Source organism: Oncorhynchus mykiss, chromosome 11, assembly GCF_013265735.2.
Source record: "Oncorhynchus mykiss isolate Arlee chromosome 11, USDA_OmykA_1.1, whole genome shotgun sequence".
In the NCBI taxonomy this organism is placed as follows: Eukaryota; Metazoa; Chordata; class Actinopteri; order Salmoniformes; family Salmonidae; genus Oncorhynchus; species Oncorhynchus mykiss.
The window spans coordinates 23,511,193-23,529,366 of record NC_048575.1 but is presented as its reverse complement, the minus strand read 5'-3'; the positions used below and the strand labels follow the sequence as shown (position 1 = coordinate 23,529,366).

The 18,174-nt window shown below is 40.9% G+C and overlaps 1 protein-coding gene across 1 annotated transcript in view; it reads right to left on the bottom strand.

Annotated features, from left to right (window-relative positions):
• LOC110535500 (phospholipid phosphatase-related protein type 4) overlaps positions 1–18,174 on the bottom strand; it is a 36,446-nt gene that overhangs the window by 1,988 nt on the left and 16,284 nt on the right. The window contains exons 3-8 of the mRNA XM_021620531.2: positions 15,463–15,592; positions 15,066–15,261; positions 7,036–7,093; positions 914–1,087; positions 408–704; positions 80–253 (exon numbers count right to left, since the gene is read on the bottom strand). Of these exons, the coding sequence (XP_021476206.1) occupies positions 80–253; positions 408–704; positions 914–1,087; positions 7,036–7,093; positions 15,066–15,261; positions 15,463–15,592 (1,029 nt within the window). The remainder of the gene's footprint in view (positions 1–79; positions 254–407; positions 705–913; positions 1,088–7,035; positions 7,094–15,065; positions 15,262–15,462; positions 15,593–18,174) is intronic.

Here is an 18,174-nt window from a genome sequence, read left to right as displayed (position 1 = left end):
AAACATGAGAAGAAACAAGCATTATAAAAGCATATCATTAGTAGGCTACAACAATTGTAAATTGTATAAATTGTTTAACCTGCAGGGAGTGCTTTCGGCTCTCTTGATTCTTGCTCTTCCACTGAGAGAGGAGCTGTTTGGAGCGGGAGGAGTCCATGGAGGCATGGTGACTGTGGTGGATGGTGGCGTTGCGGCGTGTGCCATCATCCATCGCTGGCGTGTGGACACGGGGGAGGGTGTGGCTGAACGTCACCTGAGGACAGCAATTTCTAACCTTATTTATTCAAAATCATTTTTTAAATGAAGTCACGGCAAAATGTTTTTAATAACTATTTTTAGGAACCTGTAGAGTAAAGTGAAGTATGTTGAATATCTGCATACTAATTAAATAACAAAAACAAAGTCACCATGCTCTCCTTTCCCATGGGGCTGCGGGGTGAGGTGATGACCTCCACGTCAGCGCTGGACCTCTTCAGGTTGGTGAGGGAGCCAGAGGAGGGATCTCGGTGGTGGGGGTTATGGTGGAGGATGCCCTCGGAGTGGGAGGTAGAGAGCCCGTCCATATTGGCGCTGCAGCTCTTCACCTGTAAATGGCGCATGGCCTCCTGGCTGATGTGGGGTAAAGGACAGGGACCGCGGGGCTGGGGAGGAGGGCAGCTGCAGCTATCCTCACTGGGCTGGAAGTTCCCCACTGCGTAAAGACCCTGGAGGTAGTGGAGAGACGGAGCTTTACAATATTATCTCTCATAACACACAATCTCTTTAGTGCAAATCCTTTTAAACAAACAAGTACTGTAGCAACTGTACATCAAATGATGATTATTCAGCAGGAAAAGTGTTATCTGTAACAGTCTTTCTACCAAAAAACACAAATAATAAGTAGTATCTCTAAGAAAGTATCAGCAGAACATACTAAGTATACAGCTATTCCCCCGCCCAGCAGAAAGCCCAGGTAGACATCAATAGCATGGTTCTTGTACTGGATGATCCGGGTCAGCCCACAAATGATGGCACAGATGACGAAGGAGAAGACCAGCAGAGGCTTCAGTAGTTTAGAAGACTCAGTAAGCGTGCTGTTGAAGTACATCTACAGACAGACCAAGGACACAAAGGCATTGTCATCATCAATAGCATCATTATCATTATCGTCGTTCATGTCATTATCATCATCATCAGCATCATCGTTGTCGTCGTTGAAGTCGTCATCATCATCATCATCATCATCCTCATCATCATCAACAATTAACAATCAACATTAGCTTGTGGCAGAAATCCTTATGGAAACAATTCACATTGTCTGCAAGATTCCAAACCACAACTAGGCCTACATGAATGAATAACATTGCCATGTCTTTCCATTCAAACATTTCAACTAAGCACATTAAACAACACAGCTCCGTACAAATACATTCATTTAGCTCTAGATGTTGCTGCAATGTCCTCTCCCCCTATGAGAAGGAACTGTGTGTGTCCCAAATGGGATCCTATTCCCTATAATTGTGCACTACGTTTGACCATGGCCCATAGAGCTCTGATCAAAAGTAGTGCACTATGTAGGGAATATGGTGCCATTTGGGACACACAGTGTAGATTTGTATAGTATGGTCGTGTTCCAGAGCTGTGAGTCAGCATCCAGCATCCTCCCCCTCAGAGCGACTTTATTACAGCAGATTTATTACTGCCAGGCCCTACTGTGGACACAGCCAGCGCTCGATACTGTTCAGACCTGGGTTCAAATAGTATTTTTTTCCAAATATTTTCAGCGTTTGATGCACCAGGTAAGCTTGATCAAGTGTAGCTAAAGTTGTTGAAATACAACAAATACTATTTGAACCCAGGTATGCTACTGTCTCTCCTGTGAGTCGTGGCTAATGCAGCCTAACGGCATGCATCATCTACCCTCAGGCACCTGAGGCTTTGAGTTCTTTAGTGTCTGTCAGCGTTTACAGACTCATCTACTATAGTGGTGCAAGGAAAAAAAAATGTTAGTCTAACCTTGAGGATTACTGGAGACTTTTATAGTTATTTGGTCTGACAGTGTGATGTATTGGATGTGCTGTATGTGAAAACGAAAATACTATATAGACTACATAGCGGACCTAGAGTGCCTTTAGAAAGTATTCACACCACAACTTTTTCCACATTTTGTTGTGTTACAGCCTGAATTTAAAACATATTAAATTGAGATTTTGTGTCATTTATTTTTACACAATTTCCAATAACGTCAAAGTGGAATTATGTTTTTAGAAATGTTTACAAATTCATTGTGACTCGTTTCAGGAAACTAGGCATATGTCGCACGTCAATACTTCACAGGCCATTTTAATGTAAACTTTTATTTATTTACCATAAAGCGTTTTTTTTTCTTCAGAAATGCCTTCTGGAACATGTGAACTTTCATGTGCCTTAATATCAAATTATGCCATCTGTAAATATGAAAACAATTGTTAAACTAACGGAAAAAGAGGGAACCTTCCCGTTAGCCATGATTGGCTGAGATAATGAGGGGGCTGGACATGCCAAGAGATGAGTTTGGATTGGTCTGCCATGTAGCATGCTTCTGTCTATAACATGAGCTGGTCAGAATGTGTAGGTAATCCTTTCTAATGCGGCTTTTTGAAAGATATCATGTAGTAGAACTGCATAAGTGTTGCTCTCCACACTCTGGAGGACCGGATTACATCTCCAAACTAAGAGCCATTTCCAATTCATCCGTGACAGAGAGGGTTTAGCGTCCCTCCATGTATATGGGTAAGAGAGTCTAGCTAGCTAGTTTTTCAGTGTAGTAATATTATTCATCTCTCAGAACCATTTGTATTGCTAGTTACAGTCTAATATTAGCTAGCTAACGTTGAATCTGGTTTGTTAGCTACCCGCAGATTAATGCAGAGAAGTAACGTTATGAGTTGGGATTATGGTTCATTGTTTAACTAGCTAACTACATTTCTAAACAAAAGACTCCACTATGGATGTAACCATTTCAATAGAATCTTAATGATGTCACTGGGACAACCGTTGATAGACATAGCTGGTAAATTCGCTCTGGCTATCTACTCCAATTTCAGAGCACTCTCGTCTGAGTGTGCCAGAGTGAAGAATAACTGACAAATTTACAGATGCTCAACACCCGTTGAATATAGCCAGAGTCAGTAAACGTTGGCAAAAAAATCATAATTAAATTGTTGCCAGCAGCACAGTTGTAGTCACCAACGCTCTGGATAACATAAAACTGCCTAGCCAGCTCTGCTAGAGCGAGTAAAATGTTCAGTGACCTGTTCTTTCATTTGTGTCTGGAAGTAGCTAGCAAGTTAGCCAACATTAGCCAGTTAGCTTGGGTGCCTGACAGCTGTTGTTAGGTCAGAACGCTCAAATCACGCTCAAACTCCTCAGCCAGAGCGTCCAGTGTGCGCTCTGAACGCTCTGAGAGTGAAACGCTCTGAATTTATGAATGGACAATCTGACAACGCTCTGAGTTTACAAACACCCAGAAAACACTCTTGCACTCCAGATTAAATTTACAAACACACCCGTAGTATAAACCAGCCTTTAGTCTTGAAATCTTTGGTTGTTTTGTACATGGTCCCACATGGGAATCCTTAAAGAGGTGGGTGGGGCTAAAGCTTAAGAGGGTGTGAACGATGCTGAATGGGTGTACACAAGGAAGAGCTCTCCAGCATGTGTACTGAAACATTTAAGGGCCATTTTCTCAAAAGTGATTTTACAAGTTAATCAACTTTCAAAGCAGAATTACTTTCCCATTGTTCCTCAACTGTAGTGTATGATATACTATTTTCTAGCTCTGAGTCTCTACTTTAATCCAAATGAAATGTCTTGAGTCAATAAGTATTCAACCCTTTTGTTATGGCAAGGCTAAATAAGTTCAGGAGTAAGAATGTGCTTAACATGTCACATAATAAGTTGCATGGACTCACTCTGTGTGTAATAATAGTGTTTAACATGATTTTTTAAAACAATGACTACCCCATCTCTACACCACAGGTATGATTATATGTAAGGTCCCTCAGTCGAGTAGTGAATTTCAGGCACAGATTCAACAGCAAAGACCAGTGAAGTTCGCAAAGAAGGGCACCTATTGGTAGATGGATTAAAAAAATAATCCCTTTGCGCATTGTGCAGTTATTAATTACACTTTGGATGGTGTATCAATACAACCTGTCACTAAAAAGATACAGGCGCCCTTCCTAACTCAGTTGCCGGAGAGGAAGGAAACCACTCAGGGATTTCACCATGAGGCCAATGGTGATTTTAAAACAGTTACAGAGTTTAATGGCTGTCATAGGAGATAACTGAGGATGGATTAACAACATTGTAGTAACTCCACAATACTAACAGAAATTGAGGAAGCTTGCACAGAATAAAGTAATACTACAAAAAATGTGGCAAAACATTTTATATTTTGTCCTGAAAACAAAGTGTTATGTTTGGGACAAATCAAACACATCACTGAGTACCACTCTTCATATTTTCAAGCATGGGGGTGGCTGCATCATTGTATGCGTATGCTTGTCATCTGTAAGGACTAGGGAGTTTTTTAAGATAAAAATAAACAGAATAGAGCTAAGCACAGGTAAACTCCTAGAGGAAATCTTGGTTCAGTCTGCTCTCCAGCAGACACTGGGAGATAAATTCACCTTTCAGCAGGACAATTACCAAATATTCACTGGTTACCAAGATTTTGTTGACTATGATTTTTTTGGAGTGGCCTAAATACAGTCAAGTTAAATCGAGCTTGAAAATGTATGGCATGACTTTAAAATGGCTATCTTGCAATGATCAACAACAAACTTGACAGAGATTGAAGAATTTTTAAAAGGATAATGGGGAAATAATGAACAATCCAGGTGAGCAAAGCTTTTAGAGACTTACCCAGAAAGACAAAGCTGTAATTGCTGCCAAAGGTGATTCTAACATGTATTGACTCACGGAGTTGAATACTTATCTAATCAAGATACACCAAACAAAAATATAAACGCAGCATGCAACAATTTGAAAGATTTTACTGAGTTAAGAGTTAATTTAAGGAAATCAGTCAATTGAAATAAATAAATTAGGCCCCAATATATGGATTTAACATGACCGGAAATACAGATATGTATTTGTTGGTCTCAAACATGCTCAATGGGTGACATATCTGGTGAGTATGCAGGCCATGGAAGAACTGGGACATTTTCAGCATCCAAGAATTGCATTATCATGTTGAAACATGAGGTGATGGCAGAGGATAAATGGCATGACATTGGGCTTCAGGATCTGGTCACGGTATCTCTGCGCATTCAAATGGCCATCGGTAAAATGGCATTGTGTTTGGTGTCCGTAGCTTATGCCTGACCATACCATATCCTCACGCCCAACATGGGGCACTCTGTTCACAACGTTGACATAAGACAATTGCTCGCCCACACAATACCATATACAGCCGTCTGCCATCGGCTCGGTACAGTTGAAACCGGGATTCATCCGTGAAGAGCATACTTCTCCAGTGTGCCAGTGGCCATCGAAGGTGAGCATTTGCACACTGAAGTCGGTTACGACACTGAACTGCAGTCAGGTCAAGACCCTGGTGAGGACAATGAGCACGCAGATGAGCTTCCCTGAGACGGTTTCTGACAGTTTGTGCAGAAATTCTTTGGTTGTGCAAACCCATCAGCTGTCCGGGTGGCTGAACTTAGACAATCCTGCAAGTGAAGAATGTGGAGGTCCTGGGCTGGCGTGGCTACATGTGGTCTGCGGTTGTGAGGCAGGTTGGACGTACTGCAAAATTCTCAAAAACGATGTTGGATGTGGTTTATGGTAGAGAAATTAACATTAAATTCTCTGGCAACAATTTTGGTGGACATTCCTGCAGTCAGCATGCTAATTGCATAATCCCTAAAAACTTGAGACATCTGTGGCATTGTGTTGTGTGACAAAACTGCATATTTTAGAGTGGCCTTTTATTGTCCCCAGTAGAAGGTGCATCTGTGTGATCATCATGCTGTTTATTCAGGTCCTTGATATGCGGCACCTGTCAGATGGATTTATTATCTTGGCAAAGGAGAAATGCTCACTAACAGGGATGTAAGCAAATTTGTGCATACAATTTGAGAGAAATATGCTTTGTGAATGTATGGAAAATGTCTGGAAGCCTAAATCATATGTAGGTTCTTCACGACGATGTAACGTTCGTCGTCCTCGTCTGAGGAGTATGAAGGATCGGAGGACCAATGCGCAGCGTGGTACGTGTTCATGAGGAATTTATTAAACACATAACATTAAAACAAAAATAACAAAGAGAATGACACGAAACGAAACAGTCCTGCCTGGTGACATACACAGACAGAAAATAATCACCCACGAAACACAGGTGGGAAAAGGCTACTTAAGTATGATTCTCAATCAGAGACAACTAACGACACCTGCCTCTGATTGAGAACCATACCAGGCCAAACGCAAAACACAACATAGAAAAACAAACATAGACAACCCACCCCAACTCACGCCCTGACCAACCTAAAACAAAGACATAACAGAAGAACTAAGGTCAGAACGTGACTGACGACCCCAACCCACCCCTCTCAAATATATATAACAGTCCATTCGGAAAGTATTCAGACCCCTTGACTTTTTCTACATTTTGTTAAGTTACAGCCTTATTCTAAAATTGATTAAAAAGTGTTTTTCCCTCATCAATCTACACACAATACCTCATAATGGCAGAGCAAAAACAGATTTTTAGACATTTTTGTAAATGTATTCAAAATAAATAAAAAACAGAAATACCATATTTATGGAAAATGTCATTATTGACAATGAAAAAGTGGGACTGTTGTTCCCTTGTCATATAATTGGTACATTGACTATCAATATAGCATTAAACATAGTTTTCCAGATTGTATTTGGACAACAACTTAAAAAATGCGATATGAATATTGGATCAAGGACTGAGACAACCTGGTTCAATTTGGTGGTCCTGAGGCAATACCAGTTGAGAACCACTGCTGTAACGTGTTTGTGTGAGTGAAGATGGTTACTCACAGAGATGTAGACGGCGGCAAAGGAAGCCAGTGTGGCATGTTGAGACGGAAAAGATTTTCTGGAAAGGAACAAGGAAAGAGGGGAAGAGGAGAGGATGGACAGAAACAGATGGTTTAGTGTTTGAGCCAACATGGACTGTACAAATCAGTGGAGGACACAGTTGTATGCCACAACCATCAAAACAAACTCACAAAATAGGTAGGCACAATCTGTGTGTTCTCTACAAATGTTAATGATTTTTTTTAAACCTACACGCTGAAGAAGGCTGTTACATCGAAAAATCTGTGTATGCTATCCTGATGCAGTAATAAAAAATAAAAAATGAATGGAAAATGAATGACGATTTATGTGACATAACTTTGAGCGCGGACCCATCAGACTTCATTAGTTATCTGAATTCCCGTTTTTTACACACCAACCGAACATCTGGGAGAGCGCGATTGTACTTTCTTTATTTACAATCTCAAAAAAATATTATATTTTATGATATTGATATGATATTGATATGATATTGAGCTGAAACATTCCTAAATGCTGCAGTACATCAATTACAGTATCAGTCAAAGGTTTGGACAAACCTACTCATTCAAGGGTTTTCCTTTATTTTTTACTATTTTCTACATTGTAGAATAATAGTGAACAAATCAAAACTATGAAATAACACATATGGAATCATGTAGTAACCAAAAGAGTTTGCCTTGATGACAGCCTTGCACACTCCGTTAACCATTTGGAAAACACAGTCTAGTAACATAACTACAAATCATATACTTTCATAGGTGCACATGAGCTTCTTTCAACATAAAAAAAAACACTTTTTGACTGGTGTAACTCATTGAAAAGCACAGGTTAATCCATTGTATACAGTACCTTCAGAAAGTATTCACACCCCTGGACTCTTTCCACATGTTGTTGTGTTACAGACTAAATTGAAAATGTATTCAATTGAGATTCATTGTCACTCACCTACACACAATAACTCATCATGTCAAAGTGGAATTATGACATTTTTTCTTAAGACATTTTTACAAATGAATTACAAATCAAAATATGAGATGTCTTGAGTCAACCCTTTTGTTATGGCAAGCCTAAATAAGGTCCGTTTATTTTAACAATGACTACCTTATCTCTGAACCTCATTATGAGGTATTTTGTGTAGATGGGTGAGAAAAAGAAATATTTTTAATCCATTTTTAATTCAGACTGTAACAGAACAAAATGTGGAATAACTCAAGGGGTATCAAATAAAATAACATTTTATTGGTCGCCTACACATATTTAACAGATGATATTGCGGGTGAAGCGAAATGCTTGTATTCCTAGCTCCAACAGTGCAGTAATATCTATCCATTCACAACAATACACACAAATCTAAATTAGAAATAATTAAATTAAGAAATACATAAATATTCGGAGTCCGGAGAATATATATACATATATACAGTGTGTGTGTGTGTGTGTGTGTGTGTGTGTGTGTTTCCATGTGTTTAATGCCATTCCATTTACTTCATTCCAGACATTATTATGAGCCTTCCTCCAATCAGCAACCTCCACTGATCTGTAGAATACTTAGGATAGAATAGTATATGTACAGCAATAGCTGAATAGGATGGCATTAACTAGAATACAGTATATACGGTATATGTCTATGTACATAGGGTAGCATCCTTTAAGGTGCAAGTTTGAGTGATCGGGTGGTAGCCAGCTATTGATAGTGACTAAGTTCAGGGCAGGGTAGTGGGTGGAGGTTGGTTAATGATGGCTATTTAACAGTCTGATGGCCTTGAGATAGAAGCTGTTCTTCAGTCGCTTGGTCCAAGCTTTGATGCACCTGTACTGACCTCATCTTCTGAATGATAGCGGGGTGAACAGGCTGTGGCTCGGGTAGCTGAGGTCCTTAATGATCTTCTTGGCCTGCCTGTGACATCGGGTGCTGTAGATGTCCTGGAGGGCAGGCAGTATGCCCCCAGTGATGCATTGGGCAGACCGCACCACCATCTAGAAAGCCCTGTGGTTGCGGGCAGTGCAGTTGCCATACGGTGATACAGCCCGACAGGATGCTCTCAATTGTGCATCTGTATAAGTTTGTGAGGGTTTTACAGGCCGAGAAAAATGTATTCAGCTTCAGCTTTTGCACCTTCTTCACCACCCTGTCTGTGTTGGTGGATAATTTAAAATTGTCAGTGATGCTTTCGCCAAGGAACTTTAAGCTTTTTACCTTCTCCACTGAGGCCCCATCAATGGGGGCCTTTGCTGTCTCCTGAAGTCCATGATAAGTTCCTTATTTTTGTTGACATTGAGGGAGAGGTTATTTTTGGGGCCCGCACCTCCTCTCTGTAGGCTGTCCCATCATTGTTGGTAATCAGGCCAACTACTGTTGTGTTGTCTGCAAACTTGATGATTGAGTTGGAGGCGTGCATGGCCACACAGTCATAGGCGAACAGAGACTACAGGAGGGGGCTGAGCTGGCACTCTTGTGGGGACCCTTGTGTTGTTTCCTACATTCACGACATGGGGGGCAGCCCATCAGGATGTCCAGGAACCAGTTGCGCAGGGAGGTGTTCAGACCCAGGGCCCCGAGTTTATTGATGAGCTTGGAGGGTACTATGCTGTTGAATGAGGATGTGTAGTCAATAAACAGCATTCTTACATAGCTATTTCTCTTGTCCAGATGGGATTGGGTAGTGTGCAGTGCGATGGCGATTGCATCGTCTGTGGATCTATTGGGGCAGTATGCAAATTGAAGTGGGTCGAGGGTCAGGTAAGGTGGAGGTGATATGATCCTTAACTAGCCTCTCAAAGCACTTCATGATGACAGAAGTGAGTGCTACGGACCGATAGTCATTTAGTTGAGTTGCCTTTACTTTCTTGGGTACAGCATCAATGGTGGATATCTTGAAGCAAGTGGGGACAGCAGACTGGAATAGGGAGAGATTGATTATGTCCGTAAACAGCTGGTCTGCACATGCTGTGAGGACGCGGCTAGGGATGCTGTCTGGGCCAGCAGCCTTTCGAGGGTTAACATGATTAATTAAATGTCTTACTCACATCGGCCATAGAGAAAGAAAGCCCACAGTCCTCGGGAACGGCCTGCGTTGTTGGCACTGTGTTATCCTCAAAACGGGTGAAGAAGGTGTTTAGCTTGTTTGGGAACAAGACGTCGATGTCCGCGAAGTGGCTGTTTTCCACTTTGTAATTCGGGATTGTTTGGAGTCCCTGCCACATACGTCTTGTGTCTGAGCTGTTGAGTTGCGACTCCACTTTGTCTCTGTACTGACGTTTTTCCTGTTTGATTGCCTTACGGAGGGCATAACTACACTGTTTGTATTCGATAAGTTCAATTGCCTTGGGGGGTACGAACAAAGGATCCAATTCAGGAAAGTCTTATTTCTGGTCGGAGCTTCCGCTGCTTTGATATCCAAAAGTTATTTCCGGCTGTATGTAATAACACGTAAAACGTTCTAGGCTAATAATATAAGAAATAACAATTTTTTAAAAATTTCAATACTGCAAAATTGCTTAGGAGCTAGAAGCAGAGCTGCCATGTCTATCGGCGCCATCTTCAGATCTTCAGATGAATACTAAAGAGGAGAAAAACATTGAACTGTTGTACCAATCTCTTCTAGGGGCCTTTATATAGTTCATTAGAGTTAGACTGTTAGACAGTGGTCTAGGATGTCACAGAGAGGAACAGAGACTGTTTATGCCCTGAGCTACTGTCAGTTTTGAGCTTTTAATGGTGCAGGCTGAATTTAATGGTCCGTTTCATCTGTCTGTTCACAGGATGAATAAGACCATAAAGGCTATACATTAGTCTTAGAATGACTAAGAGGGGCAAGACAATATTAGACACAGATACACAGATTAATCTTCCATGGGTAATGGCACTGTCTGTCTACAGCTCTACAGGAGAATGGGATGACTTTTTAGATAAACATCGATAATTCAATTCAGGGGAGACCGTAGCGAGAAACAATTAAACACAACACATCCCTTTTGAATGATAGTATCTCAAATGTTATGGTTCTACGTCTGCCACTTTGGATGGAAAGCTATCTATCCAGGAAAATGCAAAAACTTTTCTTGAATTTATTTTTGGACAGTAATGATTGACCCTGTGGTGTTCCTCAAGACACCTGCCTAGGCCCACTCCTCTACTCTATCTTGACTAATGATTTACCCTCAGTAATGAATAAAGCAAGTGGTTATGTATGCTGATGACTCTATAATGTATAGTGCTGCATGAACACACTGTATAATGAGCTAACAGTACTGAGCAAAGAACTAAGAAGTGTGTTTGAGTGGGTTAACATGAATACATTTCTTAAAGAAAATGCATTGTATTTGGTTGAAGATATATGCTTGCCTCATGACCTTCAATTACACTGGTAAATGGATGTGTTCCCTGTAGAAGAAGTAAAAAATACCAAATTACTTGGTGTCACATTGGACACAGCTCTATCCTGGTCTGAACATATGTGACCCCTTTCAAGAAGTTAGGCTTATGTCACACGTCACTACTTTACAGGAGAGGCATTTGAACATTATTTTCTATTTTTTTTTTTAATCAAAATGGGGTTTTGGGCAGAAATGGAACATGTGAACTTTCACGTGCCATAATAAAAAACTTGTATTACATCTGTAAATATAAATAAAACATTTACATTACAAGCCTAGTTGGTTTAGCCACAGAAAAAGACAGGAACCTGGCTGAGATAATGGATGGGCTGGACTTGCCGAGAGATGAGTTCGGATTGGTCTGCCATGTAGCGCGCTTCTGTCTATAACATGAGCTGCTCAGTATGTGTAGATAATCCTAACTACTGCAGCTTTTTTGAAAAACATAACTTTAACCCTGGAGAACTGCAAAAGTGTTGCTACTACTCTCAAAAACATTGCTGCCCATAATTTAGCAGACACTACTGACAAAGATCAGTGAGAAAAAGTTGTCATTTTCATTGCAAGTTAAAGTGTACTGTTAGCTAGCTAGCGAGCATTACCTTGATGGCTCGCTCGTTAATGTTATGTGTATGATCTGTGTAGTAATATAATTTATATCTCAGAAAGTAATTTGTATTGCTAGTTATAGCCTACTGTTAGCTAGCTAGCTAACACCGAACCTAGTTGGTTAGCTTTAGCTACCTGCAGATTTACACTCCAGCATTTCATGCATGTTTGCTAGCTATGACAATACGTTTGTATTGTAGCTATGGGTTGGGAATATGGTAAATTGTTAAACTAGCTAGCTACATGTCTAAACAAAAGACTCCACTTTGCCAGATGATTACATGATCCAACAAGTTAGCCAGGTGTGTCTGGGGGTGATTACGGCCATCTATTGTATTTCATGAACATGTGTACATGTCTAGTACACAAGTGTGACACATCCCCTTACTTTAGCTAGATGTGGCTTGAGGGTGGTTATAGAATTTATTTCACATGGCCCATCAATTTAGACAAGTGTCTCTGGGTAAGGATCCTCTTAATAATTTCACCACTTTTAGTATTGAAATCTTTGGTTGCTTACAACACTACTTTTTCACTCTGTTAAGGACATGGCCTTTCATGTGAATCCTTAAAGAGATGGGTGGGGCTTAAGAGGGTGTGAATGATGCTGAATAGGTTTAGACAAAGAAGTGCTCTCCAGTAGGTGTACCAAAACATTCAAGGGCCATTTTCTCAAAAGTGGGGTTACAAGTCTATCAACTTTCAAAGCAGAATTACTTTCCCTATTGTTCCTGCAGTGATATACGATTTTGTAGCTCCGAGTCTCTACTTGTATCCAATATAAAAAACACCATTTCACATTTTGCTACATGAGACCAAATAGAGGCATATAGATATATAGATCATATTGTAATTATAACGGATGAGAGCATTGCTATAACAAGAAAATGTTCTCAGTATGTAACATCCAGCACTCTGAATCAGGTGATTCAATCTTTGATTCTATCACACCTAGATTACTGCCCTGTCATATGGTCATCTGCAGCAAAAAAGAAACAAAAAAGCTCCAACTCCAACTCAAAACAGGGCTGCCATTGTTTTAACTGTATGAATGTCAACTGAATGCATCAGAATCTTTCATGCAGTCAAATTGAAAGCAAATTACTATGCAGTCTTCTGATTTTCATTAGGAATGTAACATTTTCAACAAACCACAGTCTTTTTCAGACCAATTAGTTAATTCCATGTGTAACTCTGTGTTGTTGTATGTGTCGAATTGCTATGCTTTATCTTGGTCAGTTCGCAGTTGTAAATGAGAACTTGTTCTCAACTAGCCTACCTGGTTAAATAAAGGTGAAATAAAAATAAAATAAATAAATAAATACTAGCAACAAACATAACCACCAAACCAGACAGGAATTTCAGGTGATCTGATACCCCCGAGGACAAACAGTTACATTTTTTAAAATGTATTTATTTCACCTTTATTTAACCAGGTAAGCTAGTTGAGAACAAGTTCTCATATACAACTGCAACCCGGCCAAGATAAAGCAAAGCAGTGCGACACAAACAACAACACAGAGTTACACATGGAATAAACAAGCGTACCAGCAGAATAGAAAAAAAGAAAGTCTATATACAGTGTGTGCAAATGGCGTGAGGAGGTAGGCAATAAATAGGCCATTGTAGCGAAGTAATTACAATTTAGCAGATTTAGCAGATGAACACTGGAGTGATAAATGAGCAGATGATGATGTGCAAGTAGAGATACTGGTGTGCAGAAAGTAAATTAAAACAATATGGGGACGATGTAGGTAGATTGGGTGGGCTATTTACAGATGGACTATGTACAGCTGCAGCGATCGGTTAGCTGCTCACATACAGAGCCATCACTGAATATAATTATTTACCAATTTCTCAGGCAAAAAGTAAATCCACCTCCAAGAAAGCAATAAAAGAACATCCAATGCGATCAACCATATGACTGCACAGATACTAATGCCAGACAGCATCTCCTGAATGTTAAATGTATTACCGGTCAGGTATTTTAATTGTCTGTAATGTCTACTTGTTAAAAGTTTGTAACGTCTTAATGTAAATTGTAATTGTTTGTAATGTCTTTTTAGTTCTGTGTTGGACCCCAGGAAGATTAGCTGACATTACGGCGTCAGCTAATGGGGATCCTAATAATACTTTTAATTAAAATCTCACCATGTGCTTTGCCTTAACCACTCACTCCAGATGAAAACTCCATACATCTATTTTCCCTGAATCCACACAAGCTATTTGCTGATGTGCAAAAGAGTCCCTTTCCCAACCTCATTAGCGAGAACATCAAAAGGTTCTCTTTACTCTACAGCCATGATAACCACAATTAGAAACCAAAATAGCTTTGCTGCTGCTTGTCTTGTCTGGGTCCTTGTGTTTATACATCCAAACAGAACTGAACAACTCAAACTCTGCGTAATCCCCGGAAAAATAACCCATTGAACTGTGCTAATGACTCAAGTCTGCTGCTACTGAGTAATTGGAGGTATTAGATTAACTCACACATCAATCCAACTTGCAGACAAAATGTGCTTTGATTGACAGTGTGGATATTTGAATACTTTAACTCTAGGATCATAATATTGTCAGAAAAATGCAAAAACTTCTAACTAACCCGAACATATCTGTCAACGCTCTTATCGAGAGCAGCTTAAAGTAGTTAGTACATACATTTTCATCAAACCCACAACCATGGCATTACAAGCACCATACTCTACCAAGTGAGCCACTCTACCAAGTAACCCACTCATGCTTAATGTCTATAGCCCGGTTCAACGCTAACTCTAGCCTCAACCCTATCTCTAACCTAAGCATAATGTCCACACCCTGGGTCAACACTAACCTTAGCCATAACACAAACTTCATGTCCACACTCCGGCTCAACCCTAACCCTCAACCCTAACCCTAGCTTCATGTCCTCATCCTGGATCAACCCTAACCCTAGTCATAATCCTGACCCTTAGCATCAGGTTGATGGAGCAGAAACACATTGAGAGCTCTTTAGAGGTCAACGGTGAAAGGTGAATGTGACAAACCTGCCCTGGTTGATGGCTGCGATTTCGGACCCGGAGCAGATATCCTGCAGGATGTAGGTGTTCTCGTCGCAGGTTGTGTTGAGCGTGGTGTAGTTGGGTTTACACACAGTCAGAAAGTAAGGCGCATGGTAGCCCGTCGCTAGCTGGAGGATGTCCGTGATGAGAGCTGTGGCACACAGGCCAAACACATGGACGCCTGGTTGGCAGAGACACACACATGCACGCACGACACATGCACACACACACACACACACATGCACACACACATGCACACACACCCAGTTAGCATAGATTTATTTTCATACTTGGGCCTTGTCATGTCTTTTTTTCATTATTCATAAAAAGACATACTAAAAGGGGTGAGACAGTCTCATCAGGTAAACCAAATGAAACTTACCAATAAATCTGACAGCTCTGCGGATGAAGGAGTTAAAGCTACAGCCTGCTGCATTGATGTCTGCCTCTGCCCCGACACCCTTCCTCTTTCTGGACAGACAGCAGAACAGGATCCCCTCTCCAATCATTATCTGTGGACAGAGACACGGTCATCACTGTGGACACATACACTTACAGCACACACACACACACACACACACACACACACACACACACACAGTAGGATTAAGAGATCACCTTTCCCATGAACTCTGTCTACCTCTGTTTCAAATGACTGCCTTTCCTCTCAGCGCTCTGTTTTCGGGATAAAGTAAAGCTCTCTGTCTTTGGCATAGCCCCAGATGAAAGGTTAGGGAAGGGCCAAGGCACACTTTCCCTGCAGTATGGAGTACTATGGCCTACCATTCCAATGTACAACTCTCAGCACTAACCAGCTGTGGTAACCATGATTTTATAACTCACAAACAGCTGACTGACCAATATCACAATACCTTCCAACTAAGCTTGGAGCGACATACCGTTTACCGGGGTATTTTGAAATACCAACGGTATGATTTTCAATACCGTAAAAAAATATATAATAATAATAATTAGCCCTCGCGTAGGCTGAGGAGGTGAGCGCTACACCACTGCTTATAACTAACTATAATTTAAGTATAACTATAAGAAATCTAAGATGTGTCAAATAAATTATATCCAGCTCGGAGCTCTAGCTATACATTTGGTTTCCTAACTTGCTAGCTAAGTGGGTAGATGTCAAGATCAAGCTTCTCGTTTACAGCAGAGACATTCCTTTAAAAAAAAAAAAAAACAGCGCCCCTTGTGTGCACATTCGGTAATACCATATACCCTGACATGGTACAGAAACGGTATGACCCCCAACCCTACTTCCAATATAGAACATGAATAACTTCAGCCCCCTAGGTGTACAGTAAATCTCTCCCTTGTGTCTGGAACTTTGACAAACAGGACCACAGGACAACAGGCTGTCGTCTGTGTCTGAATAAACCCCTCCACACTGACCTTCAAACACAATCCAATCCCCTCTGCTCTGTTCAGAGGAGCTGAAACAATAAACACACACACATATCACCACACCTGTCAATCAATCAGAATCTTTCTCTGTTACCCGATCCATAATCTCAGAACTCAGAACCAAATATTGTGGGCCAGCCAGCTACCACAAGAGACTACCCACACCATGACAACTTGAATAAAGCATGAATCCCAATGATACATCCTCTCCCACAGCTCTGATACAGTCATTACTAGTCTATAATAACCCCTCTTCTGTTTGTCAGTGTGAATGCATGAGGAGTTTAAATCTCAGTGGGGCTGTGTGTTTGATGTCAGCAGTGATCCACACCCTGTCCTGGCCTGGCACAGGCAGGGTGTTGTGAGAAGTAAGGGCTAAACCCCAGGGTGTTGTGGGTACTGGAGTATGGTCTAACTAAGCCTTTGGCGTCGGGTCTGTTGTCACACTGTGACGTGAATGAGGGTCCAGGTATCATGCAGCTATCACCATGGCAGCACACTCTGCCCATCTGACAGGTTGAGAGTGTGAGTGTGTCTCTGTGTGTGTGTGTGTGTGTGTGTGTGTGTGTGTGTGTGTGTGTGTGTGTGTGTGTGTGTGTGTGTGTGTGTGTGTGTGTGTGTGTGTGTGTGTGTGTGTGCGTGTGTGGGCAGGCGGGCGTGTGCATCCGCGCGTGTGTGAGTGCGAGAGAGAGAGCTCTCTGTGCTACACTGTGCTATGACAACTGGCCGAACCACAGGACCCTGCAATACCTGCAGGTACTTCCTTTCTAATGATACATGTGCTCTATAACAAACCAATACACAGCGCTCCGATAGAGATGGTGAAAATGGCTTGGTGATCTGAACTAATAGAATGTTGTAGCATTATCGTACTTACAGTAGACAGGTTAATTGTTGTTTTCACATGTTGTTATTGTGGCACGCTAGGCTAGGACTATACCTATATGTACACATATTTCACAGCGTTAGCTGATGTTTGGGAACTGCATCTGAGTGGATTGCAGACGGAATATAGAAGGATTTACAGTGTTAGCATTCAGAACATGAAACATACTGTACACTCACATATGCTCTGAGATATATTTCTGTCTCAGTGCCGTGATGCTTGTTTTTTATTAATCCCAATCAGTATTTATTATCAGCTAGTACATCTCACTAAATGTAACTGATTTTATCAGTGCTGCTAAAGAACTGGAATTGTATTTGGTGCTGTATGTACATGTCCGAAAGCACCAGACCAGTAGTAAACATGGACAGCAGAAATTGAGTAATCTTTTCCTTTCAGAAAAGGGTGAGGGGTACCGTAGTTAAGTATGTGATCTGACATGCAGTCACTGTCAAACACGCATATTTTGACCAATGGGTAAAATATTAAAACAATGTTAATTGTGGAGATACTCTTCTAATAGAACCAATGGTCCAAACCTCATGTCTTTATCATAATCCGTTCCGAACTTATTGGAGTTTTTACCATTGTAGGATGGTCATATTTAGGGTGACTAAATCATTGGAGGCCAGAGAAAAAAACCTGGGAAATAATTAAGGTTACCTGACCGGCTTACCATTGAACTCGTCATCTTTCTTCTCAAATCCGGAGGACATCAAACAATATGGAGGTAAGATAGATATTGATTTTGAGACATGACATATAGTATTTTCATATTTTAGTATACGCTAT